General features: G+C 42.2%; 1 protein-coding gene across 10 annotated transcripts in view; it reads left to right on the top strand.

The window, feature by feature from the left end:
• PCNX1 (pecanex 1) overlaps positions 1-21,596 on the top strand; it is a 93,009-nt gene extending 71,413 nt beyond the window's left edge. For all 10 annotated transcript variants that reach the window (XM_080397574.1, XM_080397577.1, XM_080397579.1 and 7 more), the window contains 11 exons: positions 251-466; positions 1,049-1,302; positions 2,291-2,521; positions 3,887-3,987; positions 5,266-5,416; positions 7,148-7,378; positions 7,758-8,032; positions 9,773-10,014; positions 11,081-11,517; positions 12,936-13,076; positions 16,596-21,596. In XM_080397574.1, coding sequence (XP_080253700.1) covers positions 251-466; positions 1,049-1,302; positions 2,291-2,521; positions 3,887-3,987; positions 5,266-5,416; positions 7,148-7,378; positions 7,758-8,032; positions 9,773-10,014; positions 11,081-11,517; positions 12,936-13,076; positions 16,596-16,736 — 2,420 coding nt within the window. In that variant the 3' untranslated portion in view covers positions 16,737-21,596. The remainder of the gene's footprint in view (positions 1-250; positions 467-1,048; positions 1,303-2,290; positions 2,522-3,886; positions 3,988-5,265; positions 5,417-7,147; positions 7,379-7,757; positions 8,033-9,772; positions 10,015-11,080; positions 11,518-12,935; positions 13,077-16,595) is intronic.
• The last annotated feature ends 5,538 nt before the right edge of the window (positions 21,597-27,134 follow it).

Here is a 27,134-nt window from a genome sequence, read left to right on the forward strand (position 1 = left end):
AACTGAGGGAATATTTTGGAAAATGGAGTGACTAAGAAGGGAAAATTGGTCAAAAATACTAAATGTCACTTACCACTCATTTGGAGTAGTTGTCCCTTTAAAAAAAAAAAGAGGTTGTGGGGCATGGAGAATGACCTTGAAACAATGTTGCTGTTAAAAAAAATTGTAGGATTTAATGTGAAATAATTGACATTCAAGCTTGATGATTTTCTGTGGGTTCAGATAATAATCCAAATCCAATCTTCTGCAGGTTCAGATGATAACAACCTGAATTCAATCTTCTATGAACATTTAACCCGTTCCCTTCAGCACAGCCTGTGTGGTGACTTGCTTTTGGGTCGGTGGGGAAACTATAGTACTGGGGACTGCTTCATCCTAGCCTCTGACTACCTCAATGCACTAGTACACCTTATAGAGATAGGAAATGGCTTGGTCACCTTCCAGCTGAGAGGGCTTGAATTCAGAGGTGAGTATGTTATACTTCCTTAACTGTCTCTACTAAAAAGTGGACTTCTGCTTTAGAAACTTTTAAGGTGTTTTTCAGTTCCATCCTGAAAATTGCTTTGAAAATGGGCCGTAGGGCCTCTTTATGCCCCTGTCACTTGTGAGGAAAACTAGCTTGCTCTAGCAGGGTTCATGCCAAGTCTTTCTTCCCATTTTAGTGCAACATGGCTACCATAATTGAGTCTTAAGAGACATGTAACTAAAACGTGATCTACAGTGATAAATTAAGCCAGGGGGCTGGCGCGCGGATGCAGTGGCAGGCAGCCATCTGCGGCTGCTTGGTTCCCCCCCAACCCCCGGCAGGGGGGTTCTGTAAATACCGGGGGCCGGATTGAGGACACTGGGGGGCTGTATCTGGCCCGCGGGCCGTAGTTTGAGGACCGCTGAATTAAGTTATCCAAATCTTTTGTGTTCATTGGCAGATAGTTCACTTGGTGTTACAGAAATGTAGTTGGAGATGGGTTGGGTTCTAAACACTTAAACACAAGATAACGTTAAAGCAATTGTAAAAAGCGTCCAACTCTTTCCTCTGTTTTCTACTAAGGAACTTATTGCCAGCAACGAGAAGTAGAGGCCATCACTGAAGGTGTAGAGGAAGATGAAGGTTTTTGTTGCTGTGAACCAGGCCACCTTCCTCACATGCTTTCCTTTAATGCTGCCTTTGGGCAGCGTTGGCTGGCTTGGGAAGTGCTTGTGACAAAGTATGTTCTGGAGGGTTACAGCATCACTGACAACAGTGCGGCTTCCATGCTTCAAGTCTTTGATCTCCGTAAAATTCTCACCACTTACTATGTAAAGGTATGATTCAGATCAGTACAGTCCCTGGGGGGAGGTAGGCTGGATTACATCTGGGAACTGCTTAATGCCTTGAACTTCTAATGTCTTTCATGCAAGGATCATAGAATGTGGTATATACTATAGATGTATGAACACCCTTGTCAACGAAGGGTAGTTTGCTGTACTGATGGCTACTTGATACTCTGGTGCATGAGCAGGACAATGACCCTGTAGTTGAGAACAGAGAGAGGACACCTTCCTGCTGAAGCTGGAGTAGAAGTTTGGAAGCTTTTACCCAGATGCAATAGCTGTGTTGTAAATGAAAAGTTAAATAAACTGTGTTTCTCTTGGAGAAAGCCAAGCTGCTTCAGTCTTTTAAAAGCTGTCCAAACCTATCTTTGTTTTTAAATAAAATAATAAAGAAAAAAGCCTTCAAACCCTCCTCTGTAGTTGTAAGAGGACTCTAGGCCTTGGAACCCTTCAGATACATCAGTTTCATAATTGGGATCTCTCATAAGCTTCGTAAGTTTCATAACCCTCTTTTAGACAGCTGAAAATTTCTAGGTTGAAATACTTTCAAGATACTTAGTCACACAGATGTGCAAGTTGTTGTGCTCCCCCGAACACAGGGGTGTTAAACTGTCTTGTCTTTTATCTAGCATTTTAATTCTTTAGAAACTCAATATCTAAGCCTCCATGTTAACTAGATAAAAACTTCTATGTATTTGTTCGGGCTTTGAAAAATTAGTGAGCTCTGTCTTATTATCCTTTTTTCTTTTCCTTATTCCTGCAGTACATACTTCAGAAATCTTGACAGTTTTTGAAAAATGTGCATGTATACAAACCCACGTATGTGTTCTGTGCAAATGTTTTGCATCTGTGAGCTAAATAAATGGTACTGTATATCAGTTTCCTTCATTACCAGGAAAATAATGCAAATGAATACAAACAAGTGAGACTGCTGACTTGTTGCAATTCTGACTCATACCTTTAACTACCGCTGTTTCAGGGAATCATCTATTATGTCACAACATCCCCCAAGCTAGAGGAATGGTTGGCAAATGAGACGATGCAGGAAGGACTGCGGTTGTGCACAGACCGCAATTATGTTGATGTAGACCCAACATTTAACCCCAATATCGATGAGGATTATGACCACCGTCTAGCAGGGATCTCGAGAGAGAGTTTCTGTATGATCTATTTGAACTGGATAGAATATTGCTGTTCTCGCAGAGAAAAGGTAAGGAGGACATGTGAGGAAAGCAGTTTACCACTCTAGGATGGCCTCATTTTTTTTTCTCCCTGTTGGTTTGCCTTACAGGCTGGTTTAATACTGATTTCTAAAATAGATTTGTAATTGAAATATGATTTTGTAGTTACTGCTTTTGATCTTCTGCTCCTGAGATGTGAATTTAAACAAATTCTGTAAGTAGTGTATGATCTAACCTGTTTAGTAATCAATGTTCATTTACTGGCCTAAATGAATCAGTAGAATCTTAGTCAGATACGTATCTACATACAGAAGGGTGTGTTTATAGAATTGAAGTTTTGTGCTTAGATGCCAGGGCTTACAAATCAGCCCTAACTTAATCAAAAAAAACCCAAAACAAATCCCCCCCAAAACCAAATACCTGTTGTCAGCTTTTAAGCCTCGACTACTTCTTTCTTAGTGGTCATACTACTCTCTTCCTTTGGACCACTGGAATTGTTGGCTTGGAAAAAGATCATCCTATATTTAAACATTTATCCCTTCTCCAAGGCCGCCTACCTTTTTACATAGAAACATTAGTATGTTTGTAGAGGAAAGCCTTGACTTACTGTGTACAAAAAAGCCCTGTATGTGTCTATTAGAGAGACAAATGTAATTGAAACCAAATTCTTAAGTCTCAGAAACTTCATTAAAAACAAATTCCAATTTGGAGGCAATAGATTAATTAAAAGACCATTTTAACAGGAGTAAGATGTAAAGTATTTTGCAGTGAAGTGACACACAGCCAAAGAAAATTGTTTCCCTCAAAGTCACAATCTTGTGAAATATTTTGTGTAGATATTGAGAATTGGGTTTAATCACTTAAATGAATTATGCTGTTATCTAGGGCATTGTATATCCTGTACAGCTACTACTGGCTGTGAGCAGAGGGTGATTTCCTCCCCCCACCCCCGAATAAAGCTATAGTCCAGGGAAGTTTTCAGTTAACTGAGAATTACATACTCGTAACCAGGAAGTGAGAATCCACTTTATTTGCTGAAAATATTTCTGTTTTAACCTCATAATTTTGCTAATTAACAGTTTGAATGAAAGATACACAGTATGGATGAGGAACATCACATACATCTGTTTAGCTTACAGTTTGTCTTACTTCAAGTATAGTATGCATGTGTCTGCCTCTACAAGTATTCTATGTACTTGCAAAACTTTTAAAAATAATTCCTATGGAAAGTCTGAGAAAAAGTAACTGGTGTGGTACATACATACACATGCTTGAGTCTATGTACTTTTGTATGTTTGGGTCTTGTTACTCCTTCTGGCAGAATGGGATTTCTGTGGCAATTTCTTTGCTCCATTCACCTGACTATTATTTTTTTGTTTGTTTGTTATTACAAGCCACTGGATTCAAGTAAAGAGTCACCCCTGGTGACATTGTGTTACGGACTGTGTGTTCTGGGGCGGAGAGCGTTGGGAACAGCTTCACATCATATGTCTAGGTAATGAGATGTTGTGATGAGCTTCCCTTCCTCAAAATCTCTCTGGGTTCCTAGGTTAGGTGTTAGATGAGTGCCTCTTCATAAAAGAAACAGATATTTAATGTCATCTTTCCTTAAATGTAGATATGCTATGTAACTTGTCTTCATTATAACAGCTAGGGAAATGTAACCAAACAACAGGAAATGAGGGAGAATTTCATTCTGAGCATTTTGTTTTATTGAACTAATGCAAGGTGAGAATTCTGGTGTGAGTAAGGACCAGTTATAACTGATGAAAAAACCCAAGAACTGGTTTAGTTCTAAAAGTAAGCTTCATCTCCTGCTCCAAGTATGTGTCCTATATGGAAATAGGGGGAAGAAGAGGACAGATTCTTAAAATGAAGAACACACACGTCTTGATGGAAGTTAGGCCAGACCGTTGTGATGGGTTTCACAGTCTAACGGAGTCTGTGGCAAGCAGTTGCGTACAGATCTCCTTCAGCTCAACTCTGTCATCATATGGCAACTTCTTTCTTGCAGGCTGACAGTCTCAACTTACTTCAGAAAGCCAATGTAAAATATTGTTTTTTTTCAGGAGATCACAAGGTGATGGTTTTTAAAAAAATAAATAAAAAGAAGCTTAATTTGATGTGGAAGCTATCGGTCATCTGGGTGCTGACTGTAAAACCTGTCCTACTTGGCTTTCAGGGAAACTGACTAATTCTTCTAGAGTACCAGCTAATTGCCCCCTTAAGGTCTTGCCAGATGTGCAGTTGCAAGAGTGATCAGAGCATATCTGATTTTTCACTCTTACCTTAACTTAGTAAAAGAAACAATGCCTTTTAAGCATGAGGAAGTTGTCAAGTTTTTTATTCCGTACAACTGAACTGAATGCACAACTGAAGCTACGTACCTTCCTTAACTGGTCCGTTGTGCTGTTACATTGCCTGAAACATTTTCTCTTTAAAAAAAACTTCAGAATATAGTCAGGCATTCCTCACAATGCTCCTGGTTAATTTAGTCTGTGTAAATAGTCTGCTGCACGTATGGTTTCTTCGTTACCTGTTCAGGGCACATAGACATCTAGTGTCCAGGCTTTGCTGACACACATGTCCTTACTCGTATGTTCTTTTCTCCCTGTATTATCTTGTAAGCTATCTTTATAGAGAAGAATTATGTTACTTTCTCTACAACTTCGTATTTTCTGCTTGTCAATGATGATAATTGTGGATATGTTTGTATTTCTGTTAATATTTGGGCTGTTTTCCTCCTCTCCCCCCCCCTTTCTCCCATCAACAGTAATCTGGAATCCTTCCTGTATGGCCTGCATGCCCTATTTAAGGGTGACTTCCGTATATCTTCAATTAGAGATGAATGGATCTTTGCTGACATGGAGTTGCTGAGGAAAGTAGTGGTTCCTGGAATACGGATGTCACTTAAACTACATCAGGTGCGAGATTACACAGGAAGATGTGTCCAGTCCCCCTTATTTCTGTGCATTTGTTATTTAAAAATAAGTGCCTCGGAGAAAGAAAAAGGAAGAGAACAAAACGGCACGTGATTGATGTGGACAGCTGAAAATGAGGGAATAGCCTGTATTATCCTTTATTTTCTTGTAACTTGCATGGAAAGTTATGTAGAGGAGAAGGGAATGCAGTTTATGCTCAGAGCTTGACAGTTACATCAATTGTAGATCAGAGAACCCTGTTGCATACCCATCTAGAGGTAATTCCCTTATGAACAGCCTCTCTTAATATTTTCCCTCCCTTTCCCCTCCTCACATGTTTGTAATTGGCTTAAAAGGTTATCATGCCATTTGAAGCTGTACAGCTCTCTTCTCCAATGGGAGCGGTTTTTCTTGTTGTTTTAGCTTTGAAGTATTGTAATGACAGACACTTTGGTGTTGCTCATTGATCCCATCAGTAAGGTTTCACGTGAGAATGAGAAGGTTGATTTTCTAGAAGCTAAAATTGGGATTGGTCTTCATAGTGAACTTGAGGGTAAAGATGAGCAATCTCAAATTCTGACTGGTGTGTCTATTAACTAAGTTCAGCAAGTACGAAAAAGCATGTGCTGAGTGATAAGCACTCTGTGAAGGGGGGGAAAGTGTTGGAACTCTAGAAAAACAGATTGCTTGAAAATCATATTAAGTAGGCAGATCTTAGTTGTACTTTTTTAATAATAGTTTCTTTTTTTGCCTTCATTACAGAATCTAGAAGTCCCCCAAAGGTAGCAGTGACTGAATCAGCTCTTTTGTGTAACACAAACTCCCTGGATTTAGCAGAATGTGTATGTTAGGAGTACATTTAGTGAAGTAGAATAATTACAAAATGATTGTTGAAACCAGTAGAAGTACCACTTCAGCAGTTCTCAAGTGTTCTCAGTATATTTGGGTATACTGTGCAGAATGGGCTTGAATTAAGTCAGAGAATGAAAAATGAGAAAAATACAAATATCTCTAACAATAGAAAAAATCTGAATGCGATTATATTAATCTATAAAAGGTGATTTGTATTCACTTGCAGTGCAGTAGCATATCCAGGCTTCAGCCAGCATTGGAAATCTAGCTATTAACCACTATCCCTTTTTTAATCAGGAAGTAGTGTGACCTTATACTGAATTGAACTTGCAAATTTTGTGTTTGACTGGTAGTAATGTAAGCTGTGTGATAGTTAACTGATGCTGAAATAGTCTGTTATCGAGTATTAATGTGACCTTTTTAATAGGAAATACAGATAAACCTTACTGGCTTTCTTCTTATCGCTTTGTTATGTGATGCAGTCTCAGTGAATAATCAGTGCTTTACTTAAGTGCTTTCTACAGTTGGAGACTTGTGAATAAGCAAAGAAGCTAAAACTAAGATGCTTCTGCAGGCAGTATAAATACAAGTCTAGTGTAATACTCAACCAGAAGTTTACTTGAATCAATAATAAGCAGGTCTTTCCAATTGTTTTGTTTAGGTTAAAAGAAGCATCAAACACAAGCAAACAGAACTATTCTGTTTGAAAAGAGGTCATCTTTAACAGTATTCTTTAGTCTGTATCTAGTATTTTTTATGTCTAATTTTTGCATAATGTGCTGAGCCTTTCAGGAGTTTGAAGTGTGAAATGTTAGGCGTAACTGTGTGTGAAAATCAGAAATGTTAATCATATCTTACTGAACCATGTGTTCTTGGACACAGGATCACTTCACTTCTCCGGATGAATATGATGATCCTTCTGTCCTTTACGAAGCCATAACAACCCATGAAGAAAATCTAGTTATAGCACATGAAGGGGACCCTGCTTGGCGGAGTGCAGTTCTTTCCAATTCTCCCTCCCTCCTTGCTCTGCGTCACGTGATGGATGATGGCACCAATGAATATAAAATCATTATGCTGAATAAGCGGTATCTCAGTTTCAGGGTCATTAAGGTAAGCTTTGTGCACATTCCACAATGTGATAGTGTGTTGTGGTTTATTTTAATAACTATACCAAACTGCTACTTCAACCCAAATCACTGTTTTTTTGTTACTGATCTGTTATTGCTGGGGCTGCTGCTTCTCATATAGTGGAAGTATTTAATCAGACCATCGGTTCCTGACTTAAAATACTTTACTCCTCATTCCATTCTTAGACTTGCTTTATTCTCACGGTTGCAGCCTGTGTCCATAAGTTCAGCCTTTAGAAGTGACTACGAATGCTTGCAGTTCTGCAGTGCAATTATTACATACACTTGTGAAGGCCCAGGTATAGCAAAGCAGTCATCACACACGCATTGTTTGACGCAGCCTTTCTACTTGGCCTTTGCAGGTGAATAAGGAGTGTGTGCGTGGCCTGTGGGCAGGACAACAGCAAGAGCTTGTCTTTCTGCGTAATCGTAATCCAGAAAGAGGAAGTATCCAAAATGCAAAGCAAGCTCTGAGGAACATGATCAACTCCTCTTGTGACCAGCCAATTGGATACCCAATCTACGTCTCACCTTTGACTACTTCCTACTCAGATAGTCATGAACAGCTGAAGGAGATTCTTGGGGGAGCTATAAGCTTAGGAAACATCAGAAACTTCATAGTGTCTACATGGCACAGGTGAGCTGAGGAAATGAGTTCTCATTAGTGTGCGTTCATGCCCTCAGATTCCGTTAACTAGTCTCATACATACCCAACACAGCATAATTTATAGTATTCAGTCACATGAAAGTCACGGCTCATATATTGTTATTTCAGGTGCATCTGTAGCATATGGCAACTGCTTTGGTACAGGATTAATCTTCAAGGCATATAAGTAATACACTAAAACCTATGTAAATGAGAGCTCAGAAAAACCAGAACAAAGTCTAGGTGCAAGAACTATGACTTTAGTTCTTACGTCTTGTCTGATAATGAAAGACAAGGCAACTTTTGTAATTTTTTTCAGTACCATCACTTTTTGCAGTCTATAATACCATCTTCACAGAATCAGGATTATTTGGTTGCAATTCTGTCTGGCAAATATTTAGCATGCAAGTGCCGATATTAATGTTGTTAAGGTATGCTCATACAGAGCATAACGCAGGTTTTAGCTGTTCTAGCTCTGACATACAGGGTATTTATAAACACTCACGAAATTCTGAACAAGTAACTGGAGTAATAATAATACAATCCTCCCTCTTCCACATGACCCCTTGGTCACCCAGTACAAACTCTTGCTGTGCTGTATTTTATAGGCCACAAGAACTTTTGCTGCACATCTGGCCCCTTATGACTGTGGCCCCAAAAGCAGTAGTGGCAGCTGTATGTGGTATTTCAAAAAGTGCATCCCAGTTCTTGCCAGTTCCAGGAGCTGGTGCTGTAGTTGAAACAGTCCTGTAGCTGTTCTGATGGTTATGTTTACACTTGGACATCTACAGCACATCAAAGCAGAAAGTGCTGCTTCACCCCAGAATATGTCATGCTTACTGTAGTCTGTGGTGTTGGTCTTCTGTTGTCATCTGCTTGTCCAGCACATGGAGAGGAAGTGAAAGTGGAAAGAAGGGCGAAGGTGTGACACAGAACAGTATTTGGATCCAAGCTGTATATGTTTCCGGATTCTGGATTTCGAGGGCAAATAAAATTAGAAAGGAATACTCAGTGTATTTGAGTGTGACAGAAGGAAAAAATAATAAAAAATCGGAGTTGAAGGGAGGAGTAATGTTCTGGGTTTTGTATCTATCTGAAGCTTATTAATGCAAAGAATGTGATGAAAAGCCTGTATGTAGTTAAATACACTGGAAAATATTGGCAAACCTACTGTCTGAATATTCAAAATTCACACAAGAATATGTGATTCAAATAATTGCAATAGGTGCTTCAAACAACTGTGAATACATTACTGAAGGTAACAAGAAAATACATGAAAAAAACCAAAACTGAACAAACAGAAAAACCCCAGCAAACATCCTTTTGCTGGTCATCTGTATAGATAAAGATTCTGCAGCATAAGAATACACTTGACTGGTGTGTTGAGTATAGAATTTACTAAATTGTTGCAAAATAACCAGGATGTTCTACCAGCATTTTATATTTAGAATTTTATCATTTTAATTGTACTTAGGTGGCATAATTTTTCAAAAACTGTTTTATATGAGCATTTGACTTACCATAAATGTTACTTGAATAGGTGTCATGAAGAAAAGTGCAATCTCTTAAAAAACAGCATTTATGTTTGCAGAGCATATTCTGATAAAATAAAGTCAAGTTTTATCTGATTTTAGGGAATGCTGTGGAATGGGCTGAGTAAAGCCTTTTGCTGTCATCATAAGGCATTTCTTAGAATCCTGACTTCATGTGTCAATTGCATTTTGTTATCAGACTAAGGAAAGGCTGCGGAGCTGGCTGCAATAGTGGTGGAAATATTGAAGATTCAGATGTTGGAGGTGGAGCTTCTTGCACAAGTAACAATGCAACTATCAATGAGTCGCAGAGCAGCGTGTCGCAAGGAGGAGGGAATGCAACTACAGGGCAGGGACCTGGAGCAGTACAGCATCCTCCTGTTGCAGCTCATCCGACAGCTCTTCCTGCAGCTCATCCACCAACTCATCCCTCCACTCTGGGTAAAGTTAAAATACAACAAAGCAACAATTTTGTACAAGTATAATCCTATAGGCACTTTGGATCAGGCCTAAGTTAAAAGGAAAAGCAAACAAAAGTGACTTGATTATGTAGTGTTAACTACTGTATTTGTCTTGAACTACAGTGCTGTTTTATGCAATGCAAGGTTCCCAGAGATTTGAGCAATAAGGTTATAGTTGTGCTGGCAAAATAGGTTAAATAACTTTTTATAATGCATCTCTCAAGATTGGATCTTCTTGTTTCTGTCATATTGTCTGCAAATGATAAACTTGTCATTTTTTGTGAATGTCTTGATATTTCAGACTTACACAGTGGAATAGCTTCTCTATTTCCGTAGTACTTTGGCTGAATCCTATCCAAGAGTCCTCAGTGATCTGTACTTAGGAGGTGATAAACAGTAAAGCTGAGAAAAAGCTTTCCAAACACTGCCTTTACTCACAAAGAGTATAAAATTGTATGTAGTTGAATGAACTTTTTTTACACAACATAATTAGGTTTATCAGCTGTGGAGAGGTATCTGCAAGTACTTAGTACAGGAAAAGCAATGACACAAGTGCTCATAAACTAATTCCTGTTTTCCACTTTAAGAGTTTTTCTATTAAGTTTTTCTGAACTTGTTTAAAAACAGCTTTTGTTCTAAGAAACTTTCTGATTCAATCTTTGAACATGCAGTCAAGTATATTAAGAAAGAATATTTAGCATTTTGGAACATGGACATCTCTACCTGCTTTAATGCCTGTATGGGAAACTGAAGTGTTAATATTAAGAGACAAGTTGTTAATGTGGGAAGAGCAAGGCTGCAGCATTTTTCAAGCTACTTGTCTTGCATGGATTGTGGATTGAACAAAATATGAAATTCCTAGATAAGATGAATGGAATGTCTTTGAATGCTCTGCTTATGATCTTATGCAATACAGCTGTTTCAGATGTTGTTGACTAGACTTAACAGTTTTGTATCCAAGAGATAAACAAGAGTTGCGTGTCGGCAATTTAATGTGTGTGGGAGGCTTTATCGAACTCTCCTGATTCTGTATCTTTTACTTTTAGGCACGAGTCACAGCTCTCACTCTGTGCAGTCAAGCCTTGTCAGACATTCCCCTGCCCGTGCCTCAGTAGCTAGCCATTCATCTTATTGCTACGGCAGTCGTCATTCATCTCTCCGCACATCCACAACAGGCTTTGTGCCTTGTCGGCGCTCTTCCACCAGTCAGATATCCCTTCGTAACCTCCCATCATCCATCCAATCCCGCCTATCTATGGTGAACCAAATGGAACCTACTGGCCAGACTGGGGTCAGCGCGCAGCATGGACTGCCCTCTTCTAGCAGCTCCAGCCAAAGCATCCCAGCCTGTAAACAGCATGCCCTTGTGGGCTTTCTAGGGACAGAAGGAGGGAGTAATGCGACTGAAACTCAGTCAGGTGGTAATGCAAGCCCTGCAAATCAAATGCAAGCCAAAAAGGATGACGTTATTTACAGAATCCAGGTGAATAGTCCAGAAGAACGAGTTCAACTTACGCTTCCACATGCTTTTGTTAGTGTTGCCTTGTATGTTGTTGAAAGCACTGTGTCTCAGTATACAACCATTGTGCAGTTACACTTGGGGAATTAATACAAGGAGAAGGTTTCTGGACAACCAGCTTTCCTGCATGCTTAATGTCCCTGTTCACATTAGTTATCTGTTTTGCTGTAGTGCAGCTTAGAGAATGTCAGCTAAACTCGTTTCCACTTCATGCTTAATTTTGCCTTTGTTCATTGCAACACGTGAAGCTAAACAGCTTAATTTGCAGGCCAGAAAACAGCTAGCTTTTTTTCTTTTAAACCACGTAGACTTTCCACAAAAGTAAGTTTTTAAAAATTACTCACTTGCATTTTCATATGTATTTATCCATTTTCATATGAATGTATTCTTTGGTTATTGCCACAAGTCTGGGTTTACTAAGCAGCAAACAGTACAGCATTGATTAAGTTAATCATGGCAGCCTTACTCATTTTGTCAAAATCCAGAAATTTGTGTTCTTGCTCTTCTAGCTTTTATTAGCCCCACGTACATGTGTTTGGCAGTATATTAGTGGGAAACTTCAAGAAATCTATGTAATAGGATAGATCATAACAAACATGATTTCATTTCTGGTATATGTCATTTTAGAGTAATCCTTAGTAAACTGCATCATAGTGGGCAAGAGTTAACAAATCCATTTTGCAGTTCTGTGCTTAATAGCTTTTGTCTGCAGGCAAGGGCCCTCTTATGAAACTGCTTAGTTCCTCTGTGTGAGGAGGATACAGGCGAAGTTGGCCTGTGCCCTTGGACAGTGGACATTATGTGGTTCTCTCTGTCCTTAAATAGGAAGAAGTTTTCAGGAGTTTTCTCCTGCTGCCCCTGTGGAAAGGCCAGTTTACTTAAAAACACAAGTGGGTCTCAACTAACTATGTTAGTTATCTACTGATAAATAGTTCTTCAGTCCAATAGTAAATTCTCCAAGACCACGTTTCTTCAGATGTTTTGTAAGAAATGATGAGCTGGTTTTAACAGCTCATTATCATTTAACTCTTCCCTGCTACTGGACCATGTGCTGCCTGTGCTTATGTTGTCAGCTCCTCAGACCCTGCCATGAGCCAGCGTGACTGAAAGAAGGGGTGGGAAAGGGAACCAGAGCTGCTGCTTGAAACAGCTGTGAACTGGTATATTGTCAGCTGTGCCTGAGACCACAGCCCAATTTCCAAATTCTGTGTTGCTCAGGCTTTTTGCTGGCTTGGCGCTTGAGTTTCCAATATCGAAGTTGGTCAGAAATCTGTTTCTATGGGTTAAAGTCAGTTCTCTGGAAGTATGCAAAAGGTTACAGTTTATCTGTTTCTTTTAAACTTTGGCTGAACTAACAGTCAAAACTCAATTCCTACTTATAGTTAATGGATCCCAGTCAAGTACTGGAAGGGATCAACGTGTCAAAAAGGAAAGAGCTGCAGTGGCCAGATGAGGTGATACGGCTAAAAGCTGGAAGAAACAGCTGGAAAGACTGGAGTCCTCAGGAAGGCATGGAAGGCCATGTAAGTTTTGCTTGTTGTTGACAAGCTAATTTTAAGAAAGACAGTGTCTTGATTCTGTGGCAGTCTGCCTGGATGTCAAGGCCAAAGATGTAGTAGCGAGTTGGATCAGCAACTGTCCTCAAAGTCGCTGTTGCTGGAAGACCAGGTCTGGAATCCTAATTTGAAGCAGAGGGCTATTTCTGAAGCAGTAATCAAAAAAAGATGCAGGAAGATGATACAAATGTTGTCAACCACCTCTCCTTCCTTGCCTTCTTCCAGCTCTTGTCATGAGGTCTCAGGCATTACACTCATTCATCCAGCGTTCATTTTCCTTTTCTTAAACTGTCAATCCTTGAGCACAAGCGAAAGGTCAATCTACCAATGAGTCCTTAATAGACTGGTTAACAGTACTTGTTTTTAAATTATTCTGATGAAAACAGAGCCAAGTAAGATTGTCTTTAGACATCTTCGTTATATAACAGGCATGTGATGAGTGTTTCCTTTAAGAAGGAAATCTTCTCTAACTAAAACTTGTGGAAGCCTATGACTTAAAACTCCATCTCCCTTTTCCCCAGGGGCTTTATATCTGCATCTTATAAAAATTAACTACATTAGAAAACTTATTTTCCAATCTAGGCTCTCTAAAAGGAGGAAAAAAATCCAGCTGTGTCTTTGAGGCCTTTTGGTTTTTACAAAGCCATACATTTTTTAATTTTTATTTTTTATTGTTTTTTTTTAAACCTTTGTCTCTGTGAAAATGCTCCAGTGAGTATTCTTTCGGTGATAAATAGTAAAAGGAAGAGTCACTGGCATTCTCTGCACTGGTTCATCAAATACAGCTGTATTTTCACTTGGAATATGTCAGTTCTGACAGTTCATAAGAATTTGCTTTGATTAACTGCTTACTTCAATTGGAGGTGTTATTTATAAATCTGATTCAGGGGCTGGATTTTGCTGTCTGAAAGTCCATACTACTGTGGATGTATGTGCAAACTTCAGGTAAGAAATGGGAATATGCTGGTAAGACAGCGTATGCCAAATCTGCCTTGATGTTATATGCATGTGTAGGAAGGGCCCTGGAAATAAATTTCTTGCACAAATAATCATATAACAGTTGATGGCCCACAATATTATTCTTAAGATAACGGGGTTACCTTGTAGGTAACACCTAGGAGTAGAATGCTGTTGTAAACATTCATGGTTATGTTGTGTTTAGATGTTACACATCTGGAATTTCATTGTTAATATTGTAATTCAAACATGTTGTAAAGATGGCGAAAGTAAAGGGTTATATTAAAACATGTCCTGTTGCCTGGTATCAATGGACAGGTGTTTTTCAGGAGTTTGAGAGTGTGTTTTGCAAGTTGCAGCATGCTGACATGCAGTGATTGATGTTGCAGAAAGATTAAAACAAGAGGATTTGAAGGTCAGAGTAAGCTGCTGTTCTGAATGCTTCTCATCTATTTTTGGTACACTGGCAGGTTTTCTTAGAAGAACATCTCTTAACCCAAGAAGAAACGGGGAAAGCACCAGATCATCTGGTGTGATTAGGAGGAAAGGATTTAAATTGACACAGTTTCCACTGCCTGCTTCAGCTGCCTTTGGTTTAAATATACTAGTATCAGTAAAGCTGTTAGTCTTCCCTTCCTGATCCTGCAGCTGCTGTCCTTTCTGCAGACAAGCAGAAATGATACTTACCTGCTGAGATGCGGCTCATCAAGCAGTTTACCAGCCAAAGCCTTATGTCAGTGCTCTCGGTATGAGGTTCAGCACTCAGTTGTTTAAAACTTTTCTACTACATAGAAAAAAGCATGCTTCCTAACTTTGACTTTTATTTTGCTAAATATACAGTACAGTATATATAGTACACAAAGGCATTATAGGGTTTCTCCAAGGAGATGAAATTTAGTAATCCTCTTTTTATGGTAGCCATTTTTTTCCCAGACTTTAAGATTAAGGTATACTCTCTATTATCTTTCTGTGATACCTGACACTGGCATGCGGAAGAACCTTTTTCCCCCTCAAGAGATTCTTACCACCTCTTGACTATCTAGTGATGTAATTTTGCATGTTACTAGTCATGGGCATCAAAAAAATGCCAATCATGACAGAAGAGATGGTAAAACTTGAGTGTGAGGGGGGTGGTTGCAGAGAGTTATGATCTATGTACAGCTCTTGCTTATACACAGTTTTTAAGGGGCCACAACATTGATGCCTTTGGAGTCAGCCTTTAGCTATCTCTAAGGCACTGGTTTGAAGTTGGACAGCCAAGATGTAGTACTTGGACTTTACTGGGAAATGTTTCATGTGTCTGGGGCCTGACTCCAGCCTGACAGCGTCAGAAGTTTACTTGGACAGACTAATGACATGAACAGACTGCTTAAATACCATGCTGTTGCATCAAATAGGGGAACTGAAGGTTTCATGCTTCCCTGGCTGAAATGCTCTCCCCGTGGATGCTGTGCAGATCTCATGCAGTGGGCAAAGCTGAATCTTCTTTACCCAGTGTTAGACAAATTGGCAGCTGTCAGCTGAGTATAGTGAGGATTAAGGGGGTCTCTTGGATGTGTTTTTGGAAGATGTAGATTACTTGTGTTTTCTGTCCTTCTCTTCCTACCTGTATCTTTAGAACTCTTGAACACTGTACTGTCCTGGACTCTGTAAAATTCATTTTGTTTGCTTTTTACCTTGCCTTGAATTTCGGTTTCTTTTCCCACAACTGGCAAATTTGAGGTAATTCTATTTCTGTGGAGCTAGCAATACTTAAAACCATGTTACTAGAGCATCCTTGTGTTCCTTTGGGGCACCCAGGAGTTAAGGGTGTATTTTTATGGAGGCAGCTGAGCAGACGTATGCAAACTCACATAAGGGCCTATGGAAAAGGTCTGATGGTCAATATCAGGTGGGATCCTTGGAAGCAGCAGACCAAAGTACATGAATTCTGTAGATCTAAAGGAATATGGGACAGTAGTTTGGCAGTTTCTAGAAACCCTTCCTCTTTGTAATATTTTATCATTTAAAATTATCTTTGAATAATTTAATTTAAAAGATCAACCTCGAATTTACAGCAAGCAGCGAACAATGATAGGACAAGGGTTTTGACTTGGAGGAGACAGCTTACACCTAACTTCTGATAAACTACATTTCTTTGCTATTATGTGTTACACAGAATGGGTATTTTAGCCTTTTACAGCTAGAGCATGAAAATATCCCAAATCTGTACATGCACACTTTTTTCAATTGTTAACTCGCTTTGCATGAACAGTTTGGTTCTGATTTGGGTCAAGTTACTTGTTCCTGCTGAAATCAAATCAAAGGCTGGCTGTTCTCAGGTAAGCTACAGATCTCCAGCAAGACTTTGAGTAGCTTATCTGTGTGTATGCTGTCACTGAAAACCAAGCAGCTCAGTCAGCATGGCACTTATGTTACTGCTCCTTTTGCCCTGTAAGGGTCTTGAATTATCAGCCACAACTTTGATATGGCAGCTTTCCCTATGGAACTTACATTTTATTATAAATGGTGTGTTTTTTTTCCCCTCAGGTGATTCACCGCTGGGTGCCTTGCAGCAGAGATCCAAGTAGTCGGTCCCATATAGATAAAACCATCCTGCTGGTTCAAATTGAAGATAAATATGTTGCTGTTGTTGAAACTGGAGTCCTTGAACTTGGGGCTGAAGTGTAAATCTCTGAGACTGAAACTTCCCCTTCTCCAATGGTTCAGAAGAGAGAAGGGTCCAGAAGAAGCAGCTCCCAGGACATGAAACTTCGGTCCAGTTGCAGGAGAGGACTTGAAACACAGATTTGTCCAAGTCCCTTTACCCAAATAAGCAAGTGTAAGAAATTTTTTTAAGTTGTTAGCTGCTGGAGAAACATTTGCATGAAGGATAGATTTGTTGAGACATATCTTTTTGTTTATAAATTTTGTTTATGCATTGCATAATGCTTTAAATCACAAACTTTTCAGTTCTAAGATCAGAGCACCTCATATTTTTCTAATTGTTTTGCCAAAAAATACCATGTCTTGTCACAGAGTGTGTGGAATTCATCCACCTTATTTTAAAGAAATTGACTACAAACCTTCAGTTTGGTGAAACAGTGTAAGGGTTTTCGATGTGGCAAGAAGAGACTGAACAGATGTATAGATTCTTATTCCTTAATGAGCTAAACATTAATGAGAACTGCACTAATTTTTTTACAGCAATGCACTAAAACAACCCTGAGATTGCTGAGAACATTTATTTATATATATAAATATAAGTATATAAAATACCATTATTTAAATTGCCTTTGGGATTAATCCCCTCCCTCTCCATATACATGTTGATGGTAAGGGCTGTGCCATGGGTTTGGTTCTATGTTCTGTATTTCGTACAAGTGCATTTGCTGCATCCTCTTTACAATAAACGGTAAAATAACAAATACATAGAAAAGCACCTGAGTATCCCTGTGCTACATCAGCCTATTGTGGTGGCAGTGGTACCCCAAATCTGTACAACACATCTAGCTTTAAAGTGGACCCTGATCTACTACTACCTTTCATCTGTCCTCCCTTCGCTAGCCGTAGCTACTTTGCTTCTTTACACCCAGAGCTGGCTACTATGTTGTTTCTTTGGCTCATCTCTGGCAGAGACAGTTGTTTGAGTTTTGCAGGGGGAGATGCAGGTCCATGATTATGTTGTAGATGCTTGCAAGTTGGTTTTTTTTTTTATTCCATCCAATTTATAAACTAAAAACAGCAACAACAAAACCCCCAAAGACAAAACAAAAAAAAAAACTCAAACAAAAACTTGACTTCAGCTTTTAAAGAGCTTTTGTAGAAGGCACAGCCCTAAACTTGTATCACCTTTACCACCTTGCCTTTTCTTTCCCTTTAGTCTTCATTCTTTTCTATGACTTGAATTTTATTTTCTGTGATTATATATTCTATGTAAGTGTAATTTGAGTATTTATAACTGTGAAGTTGAATTATTCATGTGTTACATATCCTAGGTTTTATTGTATTTTTTTTTAAAGTGTGTATTCAGGGAAACAAGTAACTCAGAACTATCATGGGAGTGTGAGAGGGAAACTGGTTTGTTCTTGACTTGCGGTTCCTATGACTCACTTCTCTTAATCCGTAAGAAAAAAAATGTACCTGTTGTGATTGTTTCCTGTTTCTGACCTGTAATTATATAGGAGACTGTGGGGAAACTGCACACAGTCCTAGCTTTTGGGAGCAGCCATCTTCTTCCCAGTCACCTCTGCTTCTTTGTGTAACGTAACCAGAAGAGACTTCTGATATACCACAGAGGTTATTGTAATTTTTTTCTCTGACATCAGAGAAACCTTGTCCATTATGTACCTAGCGTAAGAGTGAAATTATATGGAATGAGAAAAAAAACAAAGGAAGAAACAGCTACCTAAGAAATACGGTATTCCGACTCAAGTCACTGTATGGCATCTAGCCATGAAAGGGTAAGTCTGTGCCTGGTAGCTGGTCAACTCTAGATACCGTTCCTGGTGAACTATACCAGGACCTTGCTTACATCGTGTACTATGCAAACTTGTACTGGAAGTACTGTGCATCTTACAGTTGCATATTGCTATTTGGTTTATGTATATGCAGTCCCATTTAATCTTGGTATAAATGCACAGTTCTGGATCTGCCACTGTTGAAATAATTTTGCTGTGCCACATAGTTTCATGTGCGCACATAATAGCATAGTTCAATTCATCTCCTGCATATCTGAAAATGTAGTACAGTAGACGAACCTTCCTCAGCAGTCTGGTAATGTTGCTGTCGGGAACAAAGAAAATGTGTAAGTTTTGAATTGAAGATGTTTTAGTTAAGGTTTTATTCTTTGTCCTTCCCTTCAGGTAATTACAGGGTTTCCTTTATCCCTAGGAATATTGCTTCATTTTAGGAAGAGGAATTTGAAAATAGGCCCCCATTTGATATTAATTACACAAGTTTGTTTTTTCTTGAGGTAAACAACTGAAAAACAAAATACATAGGTTTTGAATTATGTTTGTGGGTGTTTTTTTAAACTTGACTGAAGCAACTTTTCAGTATGTAACACTGGCTCTGAATAATCTTTCACTCTCTTCAGGGCAAGATAATGACTATGTCCGTTGCTGGTAGTAGACATGATAGGATTTAATAGCTTGTTAACATAAAAATTCTAGAGAATATGTTACTGCCTGGAATTGGATCAACAAACAGCAGATGGGGAAGAAAGGCTTATTTTAAGGGGAAAAGAGGATTGATGGATCTTTCTATTTGTTTTTAATCTTAAGGCTTTTTGTAGGTTGCCTTCAGGAGATGGATTTCAGTATGGCCAGTTAGCAGGTTAATGATACCTTCTTTCAGATATTCAGCAAACACCTGTTGTGAGGCCATTCATGTAGTGCCCATATATATTCCAGATCTGCTCCACAGAAGCCACCTAGCTCAAATTTCACTCTTCCACAAGGCTTTGGAAAATTGGTTTAAAGTTTTCCTGTGTTCTGAACTCTTAAGATTCATATGTGATTGTATGTTAGTTTGTGCAAAGTTTGTGTTGTGGTTTCCACTGTGCAAGTGATAAAACTGTGTTTGTGTTTTCCTACCTCCACACAGGGTGGATCTGTCCACGGAAACATCTGTTCTAAATGGAGATAATTTCATCTTTTCTTTTCTTTGGCCTTTTTCTTGGTGCGTAAATATTTTTTTTTTCTCCTGCTGCGAGTATGGAAAAGATGGGTATTTTCAAATTAATCTTGTCAGTCCAGATTGAGTTCAGCATAGAGCAGATTTTTTTAAAATCTTTCTAAGCTTTCATGAAAACCCATTATAGATGAGTGCTTTAACTCTGTCCACTTGCATTGTGTGATACTTTTTTGTCATAAGAACATTCCAGTTAAGTCCTGTTGTTTTAGCTTCCAGATAGATCCTGATCTATTTTGTTTCTCTCAGATTTCTTTAAAGGTGGTATTTATGCATACATACGTAAGGACTTACTGCTCCCGGAAATAAATACTGTTACTACAGAAAAATGGTTGAAAACTCCACTAATCAGTTTATGTTCATTGCTAAAAATGGCTGCTACTTTATTTTTTTAAAACCTCTTCCCATTTCACCTCCCTGTAAAATCTTTTAAAATGTTCTGATTAAAACAAAGCAAGTCCGAAAATCTATGTGACACCACTGATGACACCTAGACTTCTGTGCCACTTGCACTGTGTGGTACCTGTGATGAGTGCTGGGGATCTCTCATGATTCAGTTTTTGTGAAATGATTTCAGAGTTGGCGGAGCAAGTGGGGAGGTAACGATGATTTTCAGAGGTAAGTCCATGCAGGTTGGTGGAATGGTCCTACAGCCACTTTACCTGGGATGTTGGCATGTTTCTGAGTGGTGATCTCTGTTTTCTGGTCAGCTATGTAGTTCATCACCAGGCACTCCTTACCCCCATGTTCACAGTTCCTTTAGGAGCTGAAGAAGTCTTCAAGAAGCCTAGATGACTGGTGAGGTGAAAGATGAAGACTTGTGGCACAGGTCCATGCCCTTGGCTGTTTGGCAAGTGGCCGTTAAGCTTTGTCTGGACTTCGGTGAGGGAGGAGAAGAGATTCCTTACAATTGGATTCAACTTTAGATTGTTTCTCTGATAACGCACACACCACCACACCACCCGGGAGTGCAGATACAATGACACTGCTTTAAGGATCTTTCCCAGTTACAGAACTCTCCGTTTGCAAAATGAAGGAGGGTAGATTGCATTTTTTACCATTGACAGTACTACTCAAATATTACTCAATTTACATTGGATTTGGTGTTATACCACCACAGGTTTCATGTACTTAATTTTATTAAGGAATTTTATACCTATTATATAGGCATCTATTCTTGTCTGGCTTGCTATTTGATAATCTAATGCAGTACATCCAGTGGCGCTGGAGTCTTTCAGAAATTATACTGGTAATTACTGGTGCCTTAGTAAAAATGTGGGTACATAACACCTTGGTGGAAAGTAAAGCATGTGGCTTGTTTCACCCCAGCATGATGTGCATATTTCCAAAAAGGTGGTTAAGATGGCTGCTCCAAAAGATTTTTGGTAATATACATACATCACTCGGTCACAAACATCTGAATATAAGCAATGACTTCTGGTATGTACAGTTTGAATAGATAATCCCAGTACACCTAGTCCACAATTCTGAAAGATGGCGATCAAGTAGCTGGATATGTTAACTCATCACACAGACACCCCAAGAGCTGGACAATAAGCTGCTGGTTAGGAAATGGAGGGAGAACAGAGCATAAACAAGAGGAAGGCTTTGGTTTTTAATGGACAATGGAAATATATATTGCCTCTACCAGCAAATGGATACCTTGCCAGGGATAGGGATATATGTACCTGCGTGTCTGTGAGTGTGTATGTGTCTGCGTGTGTTATTGGAAACAGCCTGTAAATATTGTAGCTGTTTAAATTGGAAAAGGCAGAGGGTTTTTTGCAACATGTTGCAGCAAAAGGACAGTATTGACAGTGGACAAACACTGAGAAATAAAACTTTTTTCACTTGTCATTTATTGCACTATTGCATTCTTTCAAGGTGTCATTCTCACAGATTCCCTGTAATGACTTATTTTTTTACTCAAATCGCCCTTTAATGAAGGATTCTTTTATTTTAAAATCATTTCTTATGTAGCTGTAGTAGTAGAAAGGTGAGCCTTGTTATTCCTATTTTACTGCCAGCATTATACCTGTTATCACACTCTTACATAAATAAGAGTGCCATGTGTCCTCTTCTACTGTTAAATTGTTCTCTTGTCTGTGAAAGCATTTTCTGTATGTATGATAGATTTCCCTTCTTTCTGAATCTCTTTCAAAGCACAGACCACTACTTTACTGTTTTTATGCTCAGTAATTTTCCATTCTTCATACTTCCCAGGGAAATATTTTTACCTAGTGTGGTTTCATTGGTGATTAAAAGTCAGAAATCTTAACTTTCTGCTGTCTGTGATCTGGTAGCCAAGTGCAGCATTGTGTAAAGTCCTGATGGATGCTGTGCTTACATGAAGCACTTATTGATACAAGATTATTGATAGTAATTTTAAAATACTCAGCTGCTGTCTAGATATTGTCTCAAGTTTCTTCAGCTAGTACAGAGAATTACAGCATCATCTTGTCTGAGTTAGAACATCAACTACAAAAATGATGGTGATTTATTCATTGGACAGCTCTGGGTATTTCAGATTAAAGATTGGATCTTTCCTTTTTTTAAAAAAAATAATCAATGTTTTCCATGTCCTGGTAACTTGATTCTGTTTGCCTGTACTAGATGTGGTGAGTTGCCCAACAGCTGCTCCAGGCCTGCCTTCAAGGATGATAGAGGAGACTATGAATATATAACAAGTGTTCTTAGGGAAAAACAAGTCCTTTTTATTAAAAAAGCTACTGCATCTCTGAAGAGAGCAGCAGGTCTGTGGCTGATGTGGTTACAAGAAGCAGCTGCCCTTCCAGCTGTATTTAATAGTGACAATGTCAAAAAAGGCCACAAGCACCACATCCGGCATGATGCAGGGGTAACAAGAAAAGGGGTTTGCACTGCAGTTAGTGTTAGCCCAAGGATTGCAGCTGGTAAAAAGGGGGGGGTATAGAGCCCCCAGTTCGTGGTTCAGGTCTATTTACCAGTTTATGGTGCCTGAGAGGAGCCCAGTTCCCTTGCTCCAGGACTGTGTGTCCGTGTCAGCCGCTGTCTGGGAACTGGGAGCAGGACCTTTGCTTCAGCAACGTGCGCCTGGTCTGTGCCAGCGTACCCCCTCTCACCTGGCTCCCTCGGAGTGCCCCAGGTGCTCCTGTAGCACCATCCTGTGAATCGGTTTTTCCCTGAAAAATAATTTCGGTGTGGAAAGATGGTAACGGGTTCCAGCAGCGCCTTGCCATCTTTACTTCTGAGCGTCTCTTAGGGCGTATTTTCCCTCTTGGCGCGATGAGGTTAACTGGGTTTTGCTGTGCCCCCCCGAGGAAGGCTGGGGTTCCCGGGGGCAGAGGCCGAGCTCCCTCTCCCGCCGCGGCGGGACCCTTTTTCTTGGCGGTTCAGCCCTTCTCCCCTTCGCTGCGCAACCGCCGCGGGGGCTGCAGACGAGGGGACGCCGGGCCGGGCGCCGCTTGCGCGGACGGTCCGGCCCGTTGCGGCCGCCCCTTCGCCTCCATGCGGCCCTGGCCGAGCGCTGGGGCTGTTCGGGGCCGCCCGAGGCGCTGAGCCGCGGCGGCAGCGACCCTGCTGGGGGGAAGCCCGGGGGGGGCTGGGGGCGCCTCCCGCCCGCTCGCCGTGCCGAGGGGGCCGGGCCTCCCGTGCGGCTCCGCTGCGGGGAGCGGGGGGCGCAGCCGCGCTGTGCCCCGGCGGGAGGGAGCCCGCGGCCGGCAGGGGGCGGCAGGAGCCCGGGCAGGCGCCGCTGCCCCGGCGACGGGGGAGCTCCGCGGGTAGGAGCGGGCGGGCAGGGGGCCGGGGCAGCCCTCTCGGTGCCCGCCGGCCCCGGCGCGGCACAAAGCCCCGGAGTGTGGGAAGCCGGTCTTTAACACCCCCCACCCCGCCCCCGCCTTTCTGCTTGCTCGTTTCTTCTAGCGAGCCGGTGGCGCTTGGCTGCGGGATTGGGGTTTTTCCCTAAGGATGCCGTGCTAATCTCCAGCCCCTCCCGCAGCATCCAGCTGCTTAGTTCCCGCTAAGCCCAGCGGCGCAGTGCCGGGCTGCCCCGCTAACGCTGCGTGCGGGGCCGGGGGTCCAGCCTCGCGCTGCTGCGCGCCCCGTGCTGGGGCTGCCGCCCCCTCTGCGCCACGGGTGAACGGGACGAAAAACTGTCCCCTCCGTGCGGGCGGGATCGCGGCCCCAGCCCCGCGGCTCCGCAGCGGCAACGCGCCAAGGGGGACGGGAACAGGGGCACAGCGACAGCGGGTGCAGGGGCAGCGCTGCGTTTAGGGGTCCCGCGGCCTGAAAGAGGTACCTGGGACCCGGCTGGTATGGATGAGCCTCCCGCACCCAGCAAGCTGCTGCCTTTCCGTGGGCCGGGAGCAGAGCAGCACCTACCCGCCAGGCCGCTGCCCCCCGCCCTGCCCCCCGACACCGCTGTCCCAGGCGGCTGGCGCTGGCCCTACCGGCCCTGGCCCTGCTAGCCCGGTGCTGGCCCGGCACAGCCAGAGCAGTAGCCCCGTCTGCCCGACCGCTGCTGCAGCCCTGCTGTGAGCTCAGGGTAGTTTCCAGGAGCCCTTGGCCCCCGTCGGCTCTGCTGCCGGCCGGTCCTTCCCTCCGTGGGCCAGGGCAGGGATGAATGAGTTTGAGTTTGGATTTTTTGGTGTTGCTTTGTAAGGCCCTTTCGTATACCAAGAAGAAAGGAAAAGACCCACCCAACCAATAATTTCATTTGACTCTCCGTGATCCCACTGCCAGGGAAGTAAGAAAAAGAGAGGAACAAACAGCAAGAAAAAGGAAGACAAACATACTGGGGAAAGGACGTGTGAGGAAAGAGAAAGACCACCTTCATCTTTCTGGAAGCTGGAAAACATGAAGTAGGCAGCTCCGATATAATTTCTCTGCCTCTTTCTAGTAATTCCCCTGTGTTTAAGTGAACCAGAAGTTAATTCCTCAAAGCACAAATTATTTTTTAATTTGATTCTAATTTAGCAAACACCAGTCTTGGGAACTACTAAAAAGGTCATGATAGGCCACTTTCTTCACTGCGATGTTTTGTATATGTTATGGTGCATTATCATTCTCATGCAAAATTGCATATTAAAACTTGGTTTAAGAGCACAGTGTCCCTGCTCCTCTGTAATGCTGGGAATAAGATGGCTGTTGTTTCCACAAGCAGTTCTTGGAAACGCATGGCCAGCTCCTGCAACCCAAACACCTATCTGTACTGCAGTTGCTCAAAATGCAGTCTGGTGTGGATGTGGGTGGCCCCTGCTGCTGGTTTGGACCCCGCATCCCTTCTGCTGGCATGGCAGGTCTCACAGGATGGCTCGGGGAGGCGTGCTGTGAACCTGCACAGAGTTCTGTAACTTTTTCACTCCTGCTGTAGAAAGAAAACCTTGGCATGTGTGCCATTGTGAATCTCTCCTGCAACCCTACCTGCTCCGTCTGATGCGGGTGCCAGAAAACGCAGGCGGGAGATTGTTGCCGGTAAGTCAATGCTGTCTTTGTAGCAAACAATTTCCTACTTTGTCAGTGGAGCGTGTTTTACACATCCCAGCAGTGGCTGCCGGGGACAGAGAGGCTGTAGCGATGTTCCCCAGCAACAGGAACCATTCCAGCTCTCCTGTTTCCTCACTGTAGGAACATCGGAGGTTTGGAGCACACTAGCTCACACTCCCCTGCACTGTAACTGCCGTGGTACACTAACTTTTTCTCTTGCACGCTTCCTATTTACCAGCGCTTTGAGCGATTGGCCCTCAGGGTTCCCTGATACCCGCTGAGAGAGGAAGCCACCGCTTGCAGCGTCTCTCCTTGCCAGTGGAATTGCAAGCCCTGTCACTTGAATGCATTGAAAGCAAAACTGGTAGCAGCTCGCCCTTCTGCAGGTTACAGGTTACAGGATGGCAGCTCTCCAGAAGAAGCAGTGCTCTGCTATATCAGGAGCAATTACAAACTACAGCTCCTCCCTTTCTTGTCATTCTTGTTGCTTGCTATGGAACATTTTCTTCCATCAATGTATATTGTGTACATCTACAGCGAGGCTGGGGCTGTTCCCTCCCCTGGGACTGCAAAGAAGTCAGCCCAGCGGGGCTGGCAGCGACCAGTTGCCTGGCCCCTGCCCGGCTCTCTTGCCTGGCCACGGCAGAGACAGCAGCTTCTATTTCTTGCTTTCTCAGGATCTTTTTCCTGCCCCCTGGTTTTAATGCTCTTCACTCACTTTTGCCTAAGGCTTGGAAACTTCTGGGCTGTAGCTTCCTGCAGCAGTCTTGTCTTTTGTCACTGAATCTGTGAGAGTGATCCCTGAAAATGACTCCTGGCTGTAGCCTGGGTGATTTGCTTTATGGGTGCCTTACCTGATTTAAAAATAAAAAATTGCCTTTGAAAAATGCCTCATACTTCAAAGTAGGTTAGCTTGTTGCTGTCAGGGAAGTACCTAGGTGAGGGTCCCCTGGCCAGCCAGGGCTGCTTGCTGCCACCCAGGGAGCCTGGATGTGCCCTTGCAGCTGCAGCCGGTTCTCCCCAGGCTCTGCCAATGCACCCCGCTGGCACTGAGCGCTGCCAAGGCAGAGAGCAGCAGCCTGCCGCTGCCGCAGGGCTGGCTGGGCACAGAGGGTGACCCCAACCACGGTAAGGGCAGCAACACCAGTGCATTCCCTGGCAGTGTCTGCACTGAGCCTTCCCCCATCGCACCCCACAGCTGCACATGCTGCGTCAGCCTCCCTCGCTGACCCCTCTGTCATGCTGCCCACCAGCAGACCCCACCGCTGTGCCTGCCAGCCTGTCTGCCTGCTGCCAGCTCACAGGGAACCACCGCTGAGGTCTGAGAGCTGATTTGCTTTCTTCACCCTTTTTTTTTTCTTGTTTTTTTTTCCCCCTTCAGTTCAGTGTGATGCAGAGTGCATTAGGACTGAGGAAGCCAGCACCTGTGAGAAAAGACAGCCCTAACATCATATGGAAGTACTTGCTGCTGCTTGGAATCTGAGTCAGGTGGGCACCCTGAGGTCACCTTTGCTGTGCAGACCCTCCAAGCCTAGGCAGGGATTAGCTGCCACCTCGGTGTTTGTGCCTGGGTGAGTACCTGCATGGGGTAGCATCATAGGATGGTTTGGGTTGGAAGAGACTTTAACGATCATCTAGTTCCACCCCCACCCCCCACCATAGGCAGGGACACCTTCCTCCAGACCAGGTTGGTCACAGCCCCATCCAGCCTGGCCTTGAACACTGCCAGGGATGGGGCATCCACAGCTGCTCTGGGCAACCTGTGCCAGTGCCTCACCACCGCTCACATCGTAAAAAATGTTTTCCTTATGTCCCATCTAAACCCACCGTCTTTCAGTTTAAAACCATAGCCCCTTTTCTTGTCACTACAGGGCCTGGTAAAACGTCTCTTTCTTGTAAGCCCCCTTTATATACCGAAAGGGAAGGTACCTG

The sequence above is a fragment of the Falco punctatus genome (genome assembly GCF_963210335.1).
Source record: "Falco punctatus genome assembly, chromosome: 7".
Lineage (NCBI taxonomy): Eukaryota > Metazoa > Chordata > Aves > Falconiformes > Falconidae > Falco > Falco punctatus.